General features: G+C 54.0%; 1 protein-coding gene and 1 long non-coding RNA gene across 3 annotated transcripts in view; one reads left to right on the top strand and one right to left on the bottom strand.

Moving 5' to 3' along the window:
• Positions 1 to 7,288: 7,288 nt before the first annotated feature.
• LOC127491011 (uncharacterized) overlaps positions 7,289 to 20,199 on the bottom strand; it is a 13,198-nt gene continuing 287 nt past the window's right edge. The window contains exons 2-3 of one of the 2 annotated variants that reach the window (XR_011380046.1): positions 8,543 to 17,109; positions 7,289 to 7,641 (exon numbers count right to left, since the gene is read on the bottom strand). This is a non-coding gene — a long non-coding RNA (uncharacterized lncRNA). Of the gene's footprint in view, positions 7,642 to 8,542; positions 17,110 to 20,199 lie in introns of those variants that run through there. The other variant, XR_011380045.1, reaches the window with a different exon arrangement.
• FAIM2 (Fas apoptotic inhibitory molecule 2) overlaps positions 17,602 to 20,199 on the top strand; it is a 25,118-nt gene continuing 22,520 nt past the window's right edge. Inside the window, exons 1-2 of the mRNA XM_002711124.5 lie at positions 17,602 to 17,867; positions 19,961 to 20,156. Of these exons, the coding sequence (XP_002711170.1) occupies positions 17,853 to 17,867; positions 19,961 to 20,156 (211 nt within the window). The 5' untranslated portion in view covers positions 17,602 to 17,852. The remainder of the gene's footprint in view (positions 17,868 to 19,960; positions 20,157 to 20,199) is intronic.

Below are 20,199 nucleotides of genomic sequence, written 5' to 3'. Positions count from 1 at the left end.
CTCCTGCCATCGGATCAGCGCGGTGCGCCGGCCGCAGCGTGCCGGCCGCGGCGGCCATTGGAGGGTGAACCAACGGCAAAGGAAGACCTTTCTCTCTGTCTCTCTCTCTCACTGTCCACTCTGTCTGTCAAAAAAAAAAAAAAAAAAAAAAAAAAAAAAAGAAGAAGAAGAGACTGCAGCTGCATGGGGGTTTCGCCTCCGTGTGTCAGAGCTGACACAGCTCCATTCAGGAGGGGAAGTACAAGGACAGCCATGCAAGCTCGCTCGTGGGTCCCGTCCACTCGTCTCGTCACCCAGGGCTGCCTTTCCCCTGCTCCAGGCAGTGCTGCTATGTGCCAGGCACTGCTCTGAGCTTTGGATACATTTTTTTAAAAAAGATTTATTTATTTATTTGAGAGGTAGAGGTACAGACAGTGAGAGGGAGAGACAGAGAGAAAGGTCTTCCCTTTGCTGGTTCATTCCCCAAATGGCCGGAGCTGGGCTTATCCGAAACCAGGAGCCAGGAGCTTCTTCTAGGTCTCCCATGCGGGTGCAGAGGCCCAAGCACCTGGGTCATCTTTCACTACTTTCCCAGGCCACAGTAGAGAGCTGTGGAGCAGCCTGGACTCGAACCGGCACCCATATGGGATGCCGGTGCCACAGGCAGAGACTTAACCCACTACACCACAGCACCGCCCCTGGCTGCTTTCTGATGCCGAACCTCTGAACCAGCCAGTGGGCAGGGGATTTGGATTGTGCCCATTTCTGAGGTGAGGAAGCTGGTGAACTTGCCCACGGTCACACCCAGCAGGTGGAGGAGCTGAGGTTTGAACACAGACGTCCCAGCTCCAGGCTCCAGGCTCCAGGCCCTCGCCCCCGCCCACAGGAGCCGCGCCCGCTACTCCCGGTATGCACAGGCCCTCCCCGATCTGGCAGCTGCTGGCCTGGAAGAGGCCCACTGAGGGTGGGACTGTGGGAACTTGCGAGAGGCCCCCGCCTCGGCAGTCAGTGTGAAAGGAGGATGCTTCTGAGAGCCGCTGACCCATGAATTGGGCAAGGGTGTAGCCTGGGCTTCAAGTGGGGGCAGAGCCGTGCCAGGCGAGGTGAGCTGACATTTCCTCCTAGCCTGCCTTTGCCAGCCTGGCTGCAGCGGGGTGGGCGGGGAGGTGGGGGAGACCTGCCAAAATGCCTGCTTCCGATCCAGCTCCCTCCCTGCTAAGGCAACCTGGGAGGCAACAGATGACGGCTCAAATACCTGGGCCCCTGTCACCCATGTGGGAGACCTGGATGGAATTCCTGGCTCCTGGCTCCTGGCTCCTGGCTTTGGTCTGGCTTAGCCCTGGCTGTTGCAGGCAATTGGGAAATGAACCAGCAGATAGAAGATTTCTCTCTCTCTCTCTCTCTCTTTTCTTTTTAAAAATATTTATTTATTTATTCAAAAAGCAGGGAGAGAGAGAGAGATCTGCTAGTTCAATCCTCAAATGCCCACAACAGCCAGGGCTGGACCAGGCTGAAACCAGGAGCCAGGACCCCCACCCAGACCTCTGATTTGAGTTGCAAAGGCCGAGCATTTGGCCCATCCTCTGCTGCTTTCCCAGGTGCATTAGCAGGGAGCTGGATCAGAAGTGGAGCAGCCAGGACTTGAACCAGTGCTCCAATGTGGGATGCTGCACTACAAACGGCGGCTTAACCTGCTGCTCCACAACACCAGGCCCCTGCCTTATAGGTAGATGAAAAGAAACAAAAAAAAAAAAATTTTGACAGGTGAAGTTAGACAGTGAGAGAGAGAGAGACAGAGAGAAAGATCTTCCTTTTTCCGTTGGTTCACCCCCAAAGTGGCCGCTACGGCTGGTGCGTTGTGGCTGGAGCGCTGCGCCGATCCGAAGCAAGGAGCCAGGTGCTTCCTCCTGGTCTCCCATGTGGATGCAGGGACCAAGGACCTGGGCCATCCTCCACTGCACTCCCGGGCCACAGCAGAGAGCTGGACTGGAAGAGGAGCTGCCAGGACAGAATCCGGCGCCCCAACCAGGACTAGAACCCAGGGTGCCGGCACCGCAGGCAGAGGATTAGCCTAGTGAGCCGCGGCGCCAGCCACAAATATTTTTTAAAAAAATAAAGCACCAGGTAGGTACCCCAGATTGAGCACAGGAGCAGGGAGAATCCACCCCCTTAGAAGTGGGGCTCCTCAATGCCTGGTCTTTCAGCTCCCCGGGGCCAGTGCATGTGGGTACCACGCTGGGCCTCTCTGCTCCTGGGAGATTACAAATAAAGGATTTAAGGATTAAACTCTCCAAATACTCTGAGCCCTGGAGCCATCCAGGCAGGCTGGCACCCTCAGCGCAGCCCTGGGCTGTGGACTTCTCTCCCTGCCCAGTCCATATCTGATCATTGTGTGTGCACCTGCGACCACTCACTCTGCAGCAGGTGCTGTGCACGGAGGCTGGCTTATTTCTCACAGGCGCTCACTGCTAAGGAGGCAGACAATGGACAGGGATACTGAGGCTCCCATGCTCCCCTCCCTCTCAGGGACTTTGTCAGGCTTAGGGGGCAGCCTGGCATCCCCAGCCCCACCCCCAGCCTGGCCCAGACAGTCTTGCTCCAAGGCACCCCAGTCCCTTGCCGACTGAGTCACCCCAGAAAGTCCCCCTAGAAGAGGGGGGTTTAGGGAAGTGTTGAACCTAAATCAGCTCAGTAGAAAGAAACATCACATGGAAGTGAGCCTCAGATGGAATTTAAATCTTTATGTACTTATTTGCATCTCCTTGAAAGACATAGCAAGAGAGAGGGAAAGAGAAAGAGAGAGAGGGAGAGAGAGAAGGAAATATTTTATCCATCAGTTCACTCCCTAAAGTCTGCAACATTCAGAGCTGGGCCAAGTTCAAAGCCAGGAGCCAGGAACTCCATCCAGGTCTCCCACATGAGTGGCAGGGGCCCAGGTACTTGAAGCATCATCTGCTGCCTCCCAGGGTGCACAGTAGCAGGAAGTTTGGTTGGAAGCAGAGGTGCAGGGACTCAAACCGGCACCCTGATAGGGGATGCATGCATCCCAAATGACAATCCATGTCTCCTGCCCCTCAGGCAGAATTTAAACGGTTTTAACAGCCATGTGCAAAAAGTATAAACCACAAGTAAAACCAATTTTAGTAATTTTCCTAACCCAATATACCAAAAAATATGATCACTTCCACATGATAGCGATAGAAAATTATGAATATGATATTTTGCCTTCATTCTCACAGGATCTTGGAAACCCAAGATCTACCTTCATAGCACCAGTGGGTCTCAACTTGAACTTGCTGAATATTAAGAGCACAGTGGCCACGCGTGGCTCGTGGCCACCACACCAGGACAGACCAGGTCCAAAGACCCTGGCGTTTGCTTTACGTAGCTTTGGAACTGGAAACTCATGTGCACTGCCCAAAAATATGGGCTTCATTCATCTCCGTGGAGTTGCTGGGAGAGAGGCGGCTGCAGCCCCGTGTTCCAGCCCGCAACCCCAGCCCAGGGGGCCAGGCCCCTCCGTTCTGAATGCCTTTCCCCTCCTTATTCAGCTGCACCTGCCAAAGCCCTACCCTACCAAGTGCCTATGCTACAAAACCCAATAAACAAAAGAAGGCAGCCTAACACCTCCCCATGTATTAACCATGGTTTTCACAACAAGGTATCCAACCCCCTTCTTTGCTTTTTCTCCATAATTCTTTATCATTTTTAAAATCACAAGCTGGTATGAATGACTTATATCAATGGGAAAAGAAATGTATCACAGGGCCAGCACTGTGGCATAACGGGAAAAGCCGCTGCCTGCAGTGCCAGCATCCCACATGGGCACCGGTTCAAGTCCCGGCTGCTCCACTTCTGATCCAGCTCTCTGCTATGGCCTGGGAAAGCAGTGGAAGATGGCCCAAGTCCTTGGGTCCCTACACCTGCATGGGAGACCTGGAAAAAACACCTGGCTGCTGGCTTCAGATGGGCTCAGCCTGTCGCGGCCATCTGGGGAGTAAACCAGCCGATGGAAGACCTCTCTCTCTCTCTCTCTCTCTGCCTCTCCTTCTCTCTTTGTGTAACTCTTTCAAATAAATAAATAAATCATATATATATATATATATATCAATAAACGTCTTTCACAAAGCCCACCTGGTCTTCAAAACCAGGGCACACCCCAGCCTCCCCAGGATGGCCGTCCTCCGCGTGGTCCCTACCCCAGCTCACCTGGGGCCAATCCTATCTTCTCATCTGGAGGATGGGACCTGGCATAGGCTCCGCCACCTGGTAGGGGCTCCCCTGAGTGGTGGGCTCAGAGCCGCTCCTCCTCTTGCCGACCCAGCCAGACTGCTCCCCTTCCCCACCATCCAAAACCATGAAGCCCTCAAGGCAGAGAGGTGGGCTGCAGACTCCCCCAGCCCTGCCAGCCCTGCCCTGGTGTGGGCTACAGCCTTGGTAGGCAGTGGGCGTGTTCAAAACTCCTGAGGTACAGACCCTGGGCAGCCCACCCCCAGTTCGGCTTTGGGCCCAGTCCTCAGGTCGGGTGTGAGGGCACAAGTGACGGAGCCAGGGGAAGGAAGCTGGGCCGTGGCCGCTGCCTTGGGGAAACAGGACACGGGGCCAGCTCACGCCCTGGCCTCTCTCCAAAGAGAGTCTGCAGATCCATTTGTGCTCACCGACCACCAGCTGCTGCAGGAGAGGTCTTGGGTGGAGCACGTGCTACCCCAAACCCTTGCCACGAGCTGGAGCAGTCCCTGGGATCTCAGCGTGGCGGGCCCTGCAGGGGCCAGGTGGCCTCTGCTACACCAAACGCCGCTGAAATATTCACGAGGCTCAGGGCTGAGAACCGGAGCTCACGGCTCAGGGGGAAGGGAAGCGCTCACACCGCCACCACCAAGCCACTTTAGCTGGCCGTGACACTGAGTCCCAGGGGCGGCACTGCCCGGTGGTTGGGGGCTGGGCTCGGGGGTCTGACTGCAGGGCTGGGGGCCCCACTCCAGGCCCTGAGATCTGTGCATGACCTTGGCTGGGCAAGCACTTAAACGCACAGAGCCTACTGTTGGGGGCGCTCATGCTGGAGACACGCCTCCTCCCTCACCTGCTGTGGCCAGGTCCTCTTTCACCTGTGTGGGCCATTTACCCCCTTAAAGAGCCCCCGAATCTGTGAATGGCCACCACCTTCACCACCAAGCCCCAGCGCACTTCCCCCTGGATGGCCCACACCACTCATCCCACCGCAGTGACCCAGGGCAGCCTCCCAGGGTCCAGCAGTGCTCAGGCAGCCACAGGTGACTTCCCAGCGAAGGGTGCGCAGGAGGGCTAGGTCCTCTGCCCTGCCAGGCTCTCCACGTGCCCAGGTCTCTTCCCCACCATTTCCCCCCTGGCCCAGAACCATCCTTCTTGGAATCTGAATGTTCATCCAAAGAAATGCATTTCTAATGGTGGAGTTGTGAGTCTGGTGCAGTCTTGCTCGGGGGTAGAGGGCTAGGAAGGGGGTCGTTCAAGTTCTACCTCTTGGGCAGTTGCCACCTGAACCTGTGAATATGTGAGAACTTCAAAAAGTTCATGGTGGGGCCGGCGCTGTGGCGTGGCCGCTGCCTGCAATACTGGCATCCCATAAGAGCGCTGGTTCAAGTCCCTGCAGCTCCACTTCCCATCCAGCTCTCTGCTATGGCCTGGGAAAGCAGATGGGGCCCCTGCACCTGCCTGGGAGACCTGGAGGAAGTTCCTGGATCCTGGCTTTGGATCAGTGCAGCTCTGGCCGTTGCAGCCATTTGAGGAGTGAACCAACAGATGGAAGACCTCTCTCTCTCTCTCTCTCTCTCTCTCTCTCTCTCTCTCTCCACATCTCTGTAACTCTGCCTTTCAAATAAATAAATAAATCTTTTATTTAAAAGTTCAGGTCGGCGCCGTGGCTCACTAGGCTAATCCTCCGCCTGTGGCGCCGGCACCCCGGGTTCTAGTCCCAGTTGGGGTGCCAGATTCTGTCCCAGTTGCTCCTCTTCCAGTCCAGCTCTCTGCTGTGGCCCAGGAAGGCAGTGGAGGATGGCCCAAGTGTTTGGGCCCTGTACCCGCATGGGAGACCAGGAGGAAGCACCTGGCTCCTGGCTTCGGATTGGCGCAGCACCAGCTGTGGTGGCCCATTTGGGGAGTGAACCAACGGAAGGAAGACTTTTCTCTCTGGCTCTCTCTCTCACTGTCTATAACTCTACCTGTCCAAAAAAAAAAAACAAAAAAACAAAAAAAAACACCTATTTTTCCTAAGATACATGAATTTTTCAGACACCCACCACACACCACACACCACACACACACACACTGGACAGCAGCCTGGCTCAGATCCAACCTCCTCCTGGGTCAAGCCTTCGTCATTGTCCTGGGATTAAGCGCGTCGCTGTCCCACATTTTCCCTCCTCCTTGCCTGTACTCGTGTGCACTGCTGGTCCCCTGCGGGGTCTGCCTCGGTCCCTCCCACCACCACCGCCACCACGGCCTATGCCCACTGACCCTGCAGCCCGAAGGCCACTTCTCCTGCCAGTCCCTTCTGATCCCCCAACCACATAGCATCGCCCCCCCCTTCTGAACCCCCTCAAAGCACAGTTCTGCACACCTGGGGCTTTATCTCAAGGACACTGAGGGATGACGTTCTAGAATTCCACAGTGCTTGCAAGCTGGTGCTGCTTGTGAGTTTCTGAGCGATGACGAAGTGGGTGCATGTGACACACAGCAGGTACATTCACCTGGGAGTTCCGTGAGGTCCACATCTGTGTCTCCCTAGCACCTGGCACATTGCCTGTGCACATAGTAAGTTCTCAATAAATGGTTCTACTCATCAGACCTTGTGCTGGGTGCCAGGCACGGACAGTGCTAAGCCCAAGTCCCTAAGCCACCCCATGGAGTTCCCACACTCACTCCCTGAGACAGGCATGAGGCGTCTCCTCCAAGAAGTGAACCCCTCAGTGCAGGGATTCTGTCTGAGCTCAGTGTTTGATCCCAGTAGGCCCCCAGCAGATATTGGCTGGATGAGTGACTTAGTAAGTGCACACCCATTTCACAGACAAGGAAACACGCTCACAGCTCAGCCGAAAGAGCTGGAATTCATACTAGACCCTCCCCTCCAATGTCTGTGCTCTTCACTACGGGAGTCCAGCAGGTGCACGGGGCAGAGCGGGCCCGCATGGATCAGCATACAGGGCCAGAACCTTGCAGGAGCTTTCCCCAGAGAGGTGTGTGCGCAGCAGCCCACGCGGTGTGAGTCGACCCCACAGCCAGTCCAGGAGCCAGGCAGGGCAGGCCCAGGACCAGAAGAAAGATGTGACTTCTCAGGGTCTTTCCTGCTGTTTATTTGTTGGTTTCCATTATTATGCTCTGAGGGGACTTCACCAGGGCCTCCTAAGGAATGAACTGACCCCGGTTAGGAGTGTGGGGGACTGCAGGCTGCTGTGGGGAGCCTGGAAACTGACTCTCATGCCCTCAGCCAGTGTCTGCTCCAGTCTCAGACACAGGCCACACCCCCTGCCCCAGATCCCTGGTTTGGGGAGGGGGGGAGTGAGAACTGGGAGGGGCGGGAATGTGGTTTTGCACCTTACCCAGAACTCCCTGCAGCTAGGAGAAGAGTGATTCAGGACGTTGAAGCTTGGCAACCCTTGGGCTTCTGCATCCTGTGTTTGCAGACCGTGTCTGTGAAGGTACAGTGTGTCCCAAGGGGCCTGCACGGAAGGGTGGGGCTCTCTGCCCTCCAGCTGTGGGGGGCAAGCAGCGAGGGGAGCAGGGACCAGGGACCCGCAGGCTCTGAGGCTTCAGGGCCAAGGCCCTGGCATACCCAGCAGGCCGTGGGCAGCAGTGAGGCAGCCCCCTTGCCAGCCCACTCCAGGAGACCTGGGTGTGGGGCTCTGCCCCGCCCACTTCCCTGTCACTGGCCTTGAAATTAGAGTTCTCTCTTCCCCTGGGGCTCAGAATGGGTGGGGGGAGGCTCTTCCAAGAGCTGCCTGGGTCGCTGCGATTCCCCCTCCCCCACCACCCACCTAGGAAGCCTGAGAACCGCCCCTCCTCTGCCCCGCCCCCGGCCCCGCCCCCAGCCGTGTCTCTTGGGGTCGGGCAAGTAAACCTCCTTGTGCTTCCGTCACAGGCAAAGGAAAGGCAGCCTCTGCCCTCTCCAACACCTGCCCAGAACGGAGCTGGCTGACACAAGAGCAGGAAGCAGGCTGGGTCGCCACGCCATGGACCTGAAAGGAGGCGAGGCAGTGGCTGGGGCCCCACCCTGTGGCCCCAAGAGCCCTGAGTGGGCCGTGCTGGCCTACCCCGGCCAGCCTTGGCGAAGTTGGCGCAGGGACTCCAGCGGCCAGGGGCAGGTAGAGGGAAGGGGGACAGAACTAAGGGCTCAACCTGTATCCACGTGGGAGTGAGCTGGGGAGCCTCAAGCCTGGCTTAGTAGGGACCCCACTGCTGTACTCCACGGGGCCAAGGTGGGAAGGGGAGCAGCTCTCCCCAGAAGCAGAACGTGATTCACACTGGGTGGCCCGCCGCACCTCTCTCCTGCACGCCAGGAGCCTCCAGTTGGTGCCCAGGGGACCTTCCTTACCCGGATGCCCTACAGTCATCACCACCCAGCCTGAGCCCACAGAGCACATAGCTCCGCTCCTTTCAAAAACAGCGTGGGGGCCAGTGGTCGGTGCAGTGGGTTCAGACGTGGCCTGAGACACTGGCATCCCATCTGAGTGCCGGTTCGAGTCCCGGCTGCTCCACTTCTGATCCAGTTCCCTGCTGATGTGCCTGGGAAAGCAGCAGAAGATGGCCCAAGTGCATGGGTCACTTGTACTATCTATATGGGAAATCTGGATGGAGTTCCTGGCTCCTAGCTTCAGCCTGGCCCTTGTCTTTCCCTCTGTCACTCTTTCAAATAAATAACATAAATCTTATTTTTAAGATTTTTAATAATGGCCGCAATGGCTGGAGCTGAGCCAATCCAAAGCCAGGAGCTTCTTCTGGGTCTCCCACATGGGTGCGGGGGCCCAAGGCCTTGGGCAATCTTCTACTGCTTTCCCAGGCCATAGCAGAGAGCTGGATCAGAAGTGGAGCGGCCGGGTCTCGAACCTGTATCATATGGGATGCCTGTGCTTCAGTCCATAAAAACCGCTTTCCTAACAAACATTGCTGCAGCCACCTGGTTTTGGCAAGCACGTCTTTGATGATGTCATCGCCCTGCTCACAAAACCTTGAAAAGGCGGCGGGTATACGGCCCAGCAATCGAGGGTCCTCTGTCCCACACCAGAGACCTGGGATGGATCCCTAGCTCTGGCTCCTGCCTCCAGCTTCCTGCTAAAGCAGACTGTGGAAAGCAGCAGGTGATGGCTCGAGTATTTGGATCCCTGCCACCCACACATGGGAGTCCCAAATTGAGTTCCTAGCTCCTGGCTTTTGCAAACACTTAGGGGGAGTGAATCAGGAGGTGAGAGCGTCTTCTCTCTCTCTCTGTCTCTCTCTTTCAGATTAGAAACAAGCCAACCAACTTGAGACTGTCTCCCCTACTTCCTCACCTCATGCAAACAGAATAAAACCCATCCAGGGCTGGGGATTCAAGGATGCGACACCGCCAGCCCTGGGGCACCCCCACAAGGAACGCACACCTCAGGCCCTCCTGCCCTGCCTCCCCCACCATTACCCCTACCCCTACCCCTACCCCTACCCCGTTCCTGCATGGGGTGAGTCTGCATGGATGCCATCCTTCTCGATGAATGACAGCCACCACCGTGTGTCACTCAGAGATGGGCACTACGGAGAAATCTACTGAGGAACTGTGGAGCCCAGTGAGCTGTGTCACCAGACACCTTCTGCATCTATGTCGGGCACTATTTCAACCCATGGGGATAAAACTAGGACAAAATACCCTAGACTTCTTCCACTTGTGTAGCTGATGTCTCAGTGGGAGAGAGAGAAAAACGAAGCAAAAAACAGATGTCGGAGGGGAGGCTTGCATTGGAGGAACGAAACACAGCTACAGCAGGATAAAAGGGACTGTCCAGGGTGGTGGGTGGGGGCTGTTGGTGGCACCTCCCCAACAGAGGATTTCTCGGGGCCAGCACTGTCGTGTAGCTGGTTAAGCTGCATCCCATACGGGTGCTGGTTCGAGTCCCGACTGCTCCACTTCCAATCCAGCTCCCTGCTAATGCGCCTGGGAAAGCAGTAGAAGATGATCCGAGTGCCTGAGCCCTTGTGGGACACCTAGAAGAAACTCCTGGCTCCTGGCTTCAGTCTGACTCAGCCCTGGCCATTGCAGCCATTTGAGGAGTGAACCAATGGATGGAAGACCTTTCTCTCTGTCTCTTCCTCTCTCTTTGTAACTCTTTCAGATAAATAATCTTTGAAAATAAAAGATGACTTCTGAGAAGAGCAACGAAGAAAGTGAGGGATTGAGCCATGCAGTGATGGAAGACCTAGCATGTGCAAAGGCCCTGGGCTCACAGCAGGCCTGGTCTAGCCAGGAGGCCTGTGAGCTTGTCGCGTCCCTCGACCAGCAAGGAAGACGCAACCCGAACTCTTCTTCAAGCAGTTTATTCAGGAACCTTGAACAAGCTTCTTCTTCTGCCTCCTTCCCTCTCCCATCCCTCTTATAGCCATCAGCACACCAATCAAAAGCAGCCAAGTGGCAAGCATTGATTGGTACAGCAATGCGGAAGCCGGAAGGGAGCTCAACCATCTCCTTATTAGGAGATGTTTGTTTCTCGCCAGTCCTTCCGGGGGAAAGGAGCCGGCGCCATCTTTAGGGTGCCGTGCAATGGCTCCCCACAGTTCCCCCTTTTTGTTTTAGAACCAGGCATCTAAGGATTACAGGAGAAGGTAGGGGTCTGTCCCCCACTGCCAGGCATCCACCTGGAACAGCATCCTTTTCGCGGGGGTGGGATCTGGGATGCCAACCCACATGCAGACAGACTTGCCTTCCAGAGAACGTAATGGCTCGTTCTCTCTGCAGTGCTTTGCCTCGCACCCTGCACCCATGCCTAGCATTCAAGGAAGGCCAGCCATGCTTGCGGCGATTGTCCAGCCTCAAGGGCATAAAAGGCTTGAGCTATCATGGCCAATTCCCGCCAATGAGCTGTCCTCATCCTGCACAAACACCACAGGCAAAATAACACAACAAGTAACAACAACCCGTCAAAGCTCCAAGTCCCGCCCACTCCTTCAGGTTGGAGACGGCTGTGCGGATCCAGAATGACAATCCAGATGCGAAGGAGACATCCACACATGTGGAGTTGATGGTGACCACAGCAAGGCACAGTTGCTTCAAGGTGTAGTCAAATTCTGCGGACCAATTCTGCAAGAGCATCTGAGACAACTGTTTAGAGTAATTTGCTGCCTGAGTCATGTTATCGTACTGAACAGAGGTCACACACAACCCTGAAAATTTCCACTCACATCCTAGCTGAGCAAGCTGCCAGAGAGTATCCACCTGCTCCTGTACCAAATCCACACGCCGATTAACAATCATCAAGCCTCCCTTTATATGTACATTTAAGGATGTCTGAGTATCCAAAGCAGCAGCCACGGAGGCCGTTAAGTTATTCAGGGTATTAGCAGTTTGAACTGTCCCTGTGAGCGCTATAGCAGCTGTTGTAGCGCCCACAGCTGCAATGGAAATGGCGGTTATAACGGCTGCAGTAACGATCCCAATCAGCAATGTTATAATGAAGATAGAGAGGCTGCTTTGTGACATTGTCTGTTTGCTGCACCAGTCGCTCAGGTAACCATCGAGAATATAGAAACATGTCCACGTCCCCATATTAAAACAGGGTCAGGTCCATACCATTGAGCAGTTAGAGGGTCTTTCCACTTCACATAGACTTGTTGTCTTTTGGTTTCAGGATGCCAGTGACGATGAGCTGCAGATTTCCCTTGATTATCCAGTATTAGAAAATTTAAAATGAAAAGAGCATGTGATAGCCATTTTTGTGGGGAATATGCCATGGTCCCGTATTCCCCCTTTTTTATTTTTTGTAAATAATTTTTTAATGTGGCATGTGCTCGTTCCACAATACCTTGTCCCTGGGGATTATAAGGAATCCCGGTGATGAGAGATGTGGAAGTTAGTACAGAAGTGCTTAAAAGAGTTGGAAGTATACGCTGGGCCATTATCAGTTTTTATCTGTATAGGGGTTCCTAGAACAGCAAAGGCCTGAAGACAATGAGAGATGTTTGGCAGCCTCGCCGGATTGCGGGGTGGCAAAAACAAAACCTGAACATGTATCTAAAGAGACATGCATGTATTTTAGTTTACCAAATTCAGGGAAATGGGTGACATCCATCTGCCAAAGCTGATTAGGCATAAAACCTCTAGGATTAACACCATAATGAGGGACCGGGAGAAATGTGACACAGGAAGGGCAGGATTTTACAATTTGCCTTGCCTGTTTCCAGGTGATTCCATATCTTAATCGTAAGGTTTGGGCATTGAGGTGATGCAAATCATGACCACGGGACGCTTTTTAGACTTTGTCAGTCCCTCTTTATAGGATCTGGCTACTGAGCCTGAGCCAGAGACTGGAGCAGCTAGAAAGAAACATGTTTATAGCTGAAGTTTAGCATCATTTCACATCTTGGCACCACTTTTAATCTAAACAGCCCGATTGGTTATTATCTCTGCAAGATGAGAGATATATCTTTTGACATCTCCAGGGGCCCTCTGGAGATACCAAAAGTCCAGAGAATTTAGAACTTTGATTTTCAGAAAATCTGTTAAAGGTGCCAAGAGAACTTAGAGTATCTGGTCAAAATAGAATTCCTTAACATTTAGTCAGGGTGATTTTAACACTTTTAGACCACATCTGATCATAATAATATTTAACATAACTTTTTAAGACTTAATACTTTTTATCAATCATAACTTAACAGACAGTAGAGTACACATTTACTTGGCAGAACATGAATTTTTAGGTAAACCAGAAATACAAAAACCTTGAACATAAGAGTTAGCACATGAAATTATCACATAACTCAGAACTATTTAACAGAGTTAAAAAGAGCTTACACGACCTAACTTTAGAAATGGCAGAGTAACTGATTAAGCAGACACTGTTAAAAAGAGACGTTACAGTTTTTGCAACAACAGATTTTAAGATTTACAATTGAGACCATTTCCAGATAATCAATAACATTAGTACACGTTTTAAAAAATCCCACTGTTATAACAGAAGATCAGACTTCAACTTTAGGTTAGTGTAATTTTGGCACCAACATTTAACTTATAGAAAACTCTGTAAACAATGTTTTAAAATCATAAACGTTTTACAACTTTTCATGACTTGCTCACACCCTCTGAAACTTTATACCTGTAGTTACTTTTACAGTCTTGAATTATCATGTATGGACAACCTATGAGAATACATGCTGGCAAACTTAAAAGTCTCTCTTATCAAATTTAAGATGTTAAAGGTACACATAATATGTTTTCCATATTTTACTTAGCACCGATGCCTGGATAACTTAAAACACTGAGCTATTAATGAATACCACACCATTATCTGAATTAAAAGTCAAAATTACATTTCCATGCTTTTAAGTAACATAAGGATAACACCACTTGGGCAGCAACAGTCACTAGTGCATATTTACAACTTTGAAAAGATCTTCATCCTTAAGAGAAACAAGTTTAAAGCATATCAAAGACATGTAAATGTACAACTGAGCAAGTGAACCAAAGGGCGTTTGCATTAACCCAATTTTCTGAACCAATCTGTATTGGCTTACTTGAGTTAACAACATAAAGACTTGCATACACAGAATTTACTCTCATTTTTATAAGACTACTTTAGCTGAAAAGCAAAAACATGAATACAACATAGATTTGACATCATTTACTACATTTTAATACACTTTGTATAATTTGAATTGACTCAAACAGCTGTTACTTTAACAAATTTAGAGTCCCACCCTTTGAGAGTTCCAGGGATCCGACTGGAAGCCCCAAAGTTGAAAGACTCGGTTTAGAATTTAAACTATCAGAGAGTCAAACCATTTTAGTCAAAAATTAGTACATTTAACCAAGGCTGTGGACTAGATATGATCAAAGTTAGGTACTCACTCAAACATTAAAGATATAACGTAAACAGCTTCATGGTGCAGTTTTTCCAATCAAGACTCATACTGGCAATAGAAAAATGCGAAACCTTCAAGACACACGAAAACTCTCATTAGATAAGTTAGCTACAGCAGCACAGAAAAGAATTGATTATCAGCGTATGAGCCCATTGCTTAAGTTTTTATTAACTGTAAAGAGAAAAACCCATCAAGTTGGAAAGGGTTATCAAATTAAGACTTTTCTCTAGGTCAAGATACCTGTGGAATTTTTCCTCTCTCTTTCTCCTGGCCTGTCACGTCCCCCTTTTTGTTTTAAAAGATATTCTTTCAGTGTGCGGTGTGCTCGCTCAATTATGCCCTGGCCCTGAGGATTGTACGGCAATCCATGGACAAGTTGAACCTCCATTTTTTTGGCAAAAGGTGGTAAAGGTTTGAGATGTATAGGCCAGGCCATTATCAGTTTTTAGCACCTGGGGTCTCCCCCAGGCGGCCCATGCATCCAGACAATGAGCAATCACCTGACATTAGGGATACAATTGGGCTAGAAGGTTTAATCAGTCCTGTGGTTTCCAATATCTTTAATGCGTTCACCACATATAAGGAATCTGACAACAACTGGTAATGGCTCAGCAGCTGTAATTTTTGGAAATCCTCATTTGCCGATTCAATTCCCGTACTTGCTTTATACCAGACTCTGTTATCGCCACACTCTTCAGACTCACTGCTGCTTTCTGAGCTACTTTCTGCACTAGAACTACTTACTAAGGAGGGGCTGCGCAACTCGGAAAGATTGGGGTACAGTTTTTTCCTAGTTCTTTTCTGACTCTCCTTCAAAGTTTTCCCTTTTTCACCGGCAGCTCTCTCGGAGCGCTCTTCCTGAAGCTCCTCCAAGGCAGCTTGACCGCTCAGAATAGCTTCACTATACCGCTCATCCTCGAGGCATGCTCGCACTAACTTCCATATTGGTCTCACTCCCCTTTCGAGATTACCCTGTTCAAATGCAAAATCCAAATCCCTGCCTAGTTTGTCCCATGAAGGGATAGTAAGGCTTCCCGAAACCCCATACCAGGGTGCAATGGTATCGCAGTTACGTAAAAACCTATGCAATGTACTAGGCTTAAGTTTCAAACCGTTTTCTCAAAGCAGCGCATTCAGCGCCAGAAAAATTGGATGGGACTGTGAATTACCCATCGTCTAATATTTTACTCTTTCCCTGGCCACGGGTCAGAGCTCCTTCTGCTTTTGTCACAGAACTTCCTCTGCTTTAATCGCAGAGCTATCCTCCCGCTATTGTCGCAGGACTGCCCGCTCTTATCGCGGATCCCCACCTTATTTTCCTGGGGGACTTACCAGCGCTGCCCTGACTGCAGGAAGTTCTGAGTTCGCGTTTGAGATGGTTCCCCGTACGGGCCACCAGTTGTCGCGTCCCTCGACCAGCAAGGAAGACGCAACCCGAACTCTTCTTCAAGCAGTTTATTCAGGAACCTTGAACAAGCTTCTTCTTCCGCCTCCTTCCCTCTCCCATCCCTCTTATAGCCATCAGCACACCAATCAAAAGCAGCCAAGTGGCAAGCATTGATTGGTACAGCAATGCAGAAGCCGGAAGGGAGCTCAACCATCTCCTTATTAGGAGATGTTTGTTTCTCGCCAGTCCTTCCGGGGGAAAGGAGCCGGCGCCATCTTTAGGGTGCCGTGCAATGGCTCCCCACATGAGCTGGAGCAGAGGGAGTGAGGGGAACAGGAACAGGGGAATTTGGAAGCATGAAGCGTAGAGACCTCCATCAAGCCAGGCTCTGGGTAAGGACACATGTCAGGAGAATACTGATTCCTGCAATGTATTGCCTGCATCTACATGTGTGGGACTGTGCTCAGCCCAGCCAACATAAGCATGCCACAGACAGGACCCTTGGAGTCCTTTTTTTTTTTTTTTTTTAAACTTATTTATTTGAAAGGCAGAATGATATGGAGAGAGAGAGAGAGAAATCTTCCATCTGCTGGTCCACTCCCTAAATGGCCACCATAGCCAGGGCTGGGCCAGGCCAAAGCCGGGAGCCTGGAACTCCATCCAGGTCTCCCATGTGGGTGGCAGGGACCCAAGCACTTGGATCATAGGCTCCTTGGAGTCTAACAGAGACAGACAAAGAAATTCCATGCCGCCACGAGCCGGGTGCTCCATCAGGTGCAAGGAAACCTCAGAAGGGGAGAATGCAACCCAACAGGAAGCTAGAGGCTCAGATTTGCAGGGCTCAGAGCTCCTGTGGTTACGGAGCAGGGAACAACGAGCCAAGAAGAGACGGCATGGAGACCAGCATTGCAACACAGCGGGTTCATCTGCTGCCTGTGCTACCAGCATCCCATAGGAGCACCGGTTCAAGTCCTAGCTACTCTACTTCCAACCCAGCACCCTGCTAATGCACCTGGGAAAGCAGCAGGTTCTGGCCCAAGTACCCCGGTCCCTGTCTCCCAAGTGCGAGACCTGGATGGAGTTCCTGGCTCCCGGCTTTGGCTTGGCCAAGCCCAGGCTGTTATGGGCATCTGAGGCTTGAACCAGCAGATAGAATCAATCTCAACCTCTCTCTCTCTCTCTCTCTCTCTCTCTCTCTCTCTCTGCCTTCCACCCAAATAAACGCAAAGAAGAGTTGGAATAAAGACTTGTGGGGTGCACCTGCCACCCAGGGCCCTGCCAGGATGCCAGGAGAATGGGAAGGAAGTGGCCACCTCCGCCCATCCCAGGCCTTGCTGTAGGCCCATCTCTAAGTGCTCACCTTAGAGAGGCCCCAGACACTGTGGCAGGAGAGACCTCTCTTACCAACAGCTCACACAGGCAGCAGGGCGTGGGCTGCTCAGACACGGGAGAAGTTACAGCTTGCCAAGGTCACACGGCCAGTGGGTGACTAAACTGGGAGTTGAGCCCAAGTCTTGAGATGGCAAATCCCACAGTGACACTGCGGCAATGGCAGAAAACAGGGCCCGGTGATGGCCTGGGTCTCAAGGACAAAGCTGGGCAGGAGGGTGGACCCGGCTCTGCCCAGGGAGGGCGAGATGGAGGCAGGAGGAAAGCACAGGAGGTGGCCAGCCCTGGAGACAGAAAAATGTGGTGAAATATCCCAGCAGGGATGAGCGACACAGAAGCCACATCCTCCCCTGCAGTACCCCTCAGACAAGGAAAGAGTTGCGGGGGTGGGGGCGGGGGGTGGGCATCGGACCCATTTCACAGGCGAGAAGAGAGGCCAGGAGCGGCAGCTGCACTGCTCCTCCAGGACCCTGTTAGAAGCGGGCGAGGGAGACAGACGCCTGGGGTCTGCGGAAACGGAGCCGCTGAGCCGGCTGGAGATGGGGGCAGAAATCAGGGCTGCAACCAAAGAGGGAGGGAGGGGGAAAGGCAGAGCCTGGGCGCGAGACGCGGAGCGGGGAGGCCTCGATGCCAGCCAGCGGCATCAGCCGCTCGGATGTCACGGTCCCCGCCGCCCCCGCACCCTCCCCCGCGGACTCATCCACCGGGCTGCTCCGCAGCGCCACGCGCCCCTGGCCGCCTAAGGGTGCAGGTGCGGCAGTGCACGGAGGCGGGGCTGGGGGGACGGGGGAGGCGCGCCCGCGCTGGTCCTGCTCCCGCATCGCCGAGCCGCAGCGGCTCCGCAGCATCCTTGGCCCGCCCCCGCGCCGCCCCTCCTCCCCGCGCCGATGGTACGCTCCGGTCCGCCTGGCCCGGCCGCAGTGGATGTTGCTAGAATCCACGCGCAGGAAGGAAGCGACGCAGGCAGGCTGCGCTGACCCCAGCGGCCACCCCTGCCTCAGGGACCCGTTCCCCGAGAGACGGCACCATGACCCAGGGCAAGGTACCGGCACCCCTACCTGCACATCCTCCATCCCTTGGGCTCCTGCCTCCCTGCCATCCGAGCGAGCACCCTTAAGCATCCTCTTTTTCGGTCAGGGCCGAAAGGTCCATTGCAAGACGTGGCTGTCCTCTCCTCGCGCCCCCCGCCCCTCCCAGGCACCTGCTTGCCAGGGCAGCCCTGAGGGACAGCGCCCGAGAAGCATCCCTTGTGGTCCGACCCTCCAGCCCCAAACCCAGCCACTTTGCGAGGGTCTTTGCCCCCTCTACAAGCACCCCCCAGCACCTCCCTCCTCATTAGCTAACATCTGGATGTCTGCGTGCCATCCCGTGTGGCTGGGGTTACTATGGCAACCCTGCATCAGGATGCTCTGATTTTTGTTTTGGTTTCCACGAGGTGTGGAGCTGGTGGGGACCGGACACAACATCTCTTTTCCCCCAGTTTCAGCCCTGAGTGGTGGGGGAAGGGCTGGGCAGGGACTTGGCTGGCCTCCTAGGGTTATGTAATGTCAACAGCCTGTGGAATTACACAAAGGCGGGGCCTAGGGGCACAGGGGGGTCCTCCATCGGTGGTTGGGGGTACTGGGGATAGGACAGGGAGACCGAGGAAAGGCCCCCCTGCACCCCCCCACTTCTTCTTTCCAAGAATAGCCTCGGAGCCAATGGCAGCCGTCCCTGGTTCCTCAGATACCTCCCCCTCCCCGTATCCTGTTTTTAAGCTCTTCGGGCCTCAAAGTGGTGTCACTGGGTGATGCCACCCCCCACCATTGGCCAGCCCTCATTTGGGAATACCATCGGGGCAGGGGGTGGGCAGGGCCCAGGAGGCTCTGGGGGCTGCATGGCAGGGCGGGCACTGCAGTGGGGGTTCTGGGTGTCCTCTCTGGTCTTGGGGGGCAGTGACAGGGCGTGGGGAACGGGAGGGAAGCGTTCTCACGGGCCTGGGCTCCAAGGACCCTCACCGAGGAGGCCTGGTGAGGATTGAGGGCTGTGAAAAGCAGGTGCATCCCCTCCACTGAGCCTCTCATTCCACCCCGGCCCCGCCCCCACCCACCTGCTCCTCGCCCCAGGAGTGGAGGGAGTGGAAAAGACTCCTCCAGGCCAGGGGTCCTGGAGGCCAGATGGGTACTCAAAGCCTCCTGGCCCTTTCCTGTCCTTGGGCCACCGCCAGCAGGTCTCCCTGCTAAGGAGCCCACAGCCTTCCTTCTGGTTGGGGGGGGCCTTTGCATTGAACGATTCCCCTTTGCCCAGGGCCTGGTGTCGCTGTGTTTTCCACACCCCACTCCCTCCACAGCAGCCTCTCCTCGTCTGGCTGCAGTGTTCCAGCCCTCACAGCTCGTATCCCCTCAGCACAGCTCAGTGTATGTTGTAAGGCAGAGGGCAGAGCAGCGCATAAGTGGACTTGGGAACACTTTGGCCCCTGGACCTCAGTTTCCCCATTTGTTGAGTGAAGGTAGGAGCTAAACTGTGAGCCTTCTGAGGGAAGTGTTCTGGGCTGGGGGAGATGCTGAGGTCCCAACAGGATGAGGCCAGAACGGGGCCCTTCGTGGGGACCCCTTGCCCTTTCTGCACACTGCAGCCACTTCTCTTCTCTTCACTCCCCACCCTCTTTCTTTCCCCTCCTCATGCTCCTGTGCCATTACTAGCCCAGCCCAAGGAAGCCAGTCCCAGGGGCCACTGCCCGGGCCCTGTAGCTAGGCAGGCCACATGCGGCCCTATGACCTTGGTCAAGTCACTTCCTCTCTGATCCCGAGGCAGCATACAGCCCACAAAGTGGCAGAGAGATTAGATGGGAGAACACTCCATCAGTGACACTACTGAGGGGCTCCTCTGTGCCACCCTTTCCTGGGCCCCAGGGAGTCCCGGTCCCTGCCCCGGGGACAGTGACCAGCAGTGGTGGGCTCTTCGGGGAAGCCCCTCCCTCCTCACTTCCGCTGGAGCAGAGTTCTTGGCTACCCAATAGGTAGGCTCGGTGCACACGCCTGCCTTCTGAGCATAGGTGAGAACCTGCCAGGAAGCCCCAAGGCACCAAGGGGCTGGGGACGCGGAGGTGGAAGCCCCCTCTCCCTGGTGACCACCTTTCCCCGCTCTGCTCCACAGCTCTCCGTGGCTAACAAGGCCCCCGGGACCGAAGGGCAGCAGCAGGCGCAGGGGGAGAAGAAGGAGACTCCGGCTGTGCCCTCGGCCCCGCCCTCCTACGAAGAGGCCACCTCTGGGGAGGGGCTGAAGGCAGGGGCCTTCCCCCCAACCTCCACAGCTGTGCCTCTCCACCCCAGCTGGGCCTACGTGGACCCCAGTAAGTCTCCCAGCTCCCAGAGGCTGGGACATCGCAGGGAGTG

This window comes from Oryctolagus cuniculus, chromosome 11 (genome assembly GCF_964237555.1).
Source record: "Oryctolagus cuniculus chromosome 11, mOryCun1.1, whole genome shotgun sequence".
In the NCBI taxonomy this organism is placed as follows: Eukaryota; Metazoa; Chordata; class Mammalia; order Lagomorpha; family Leporidae; genus Oryctolagus; species Oryctolagus cuniculus.
Note: the sequence above shows the minus strand (reverse complement) of the source record. Positions and strands in the feature narration are given on the sequence as shown.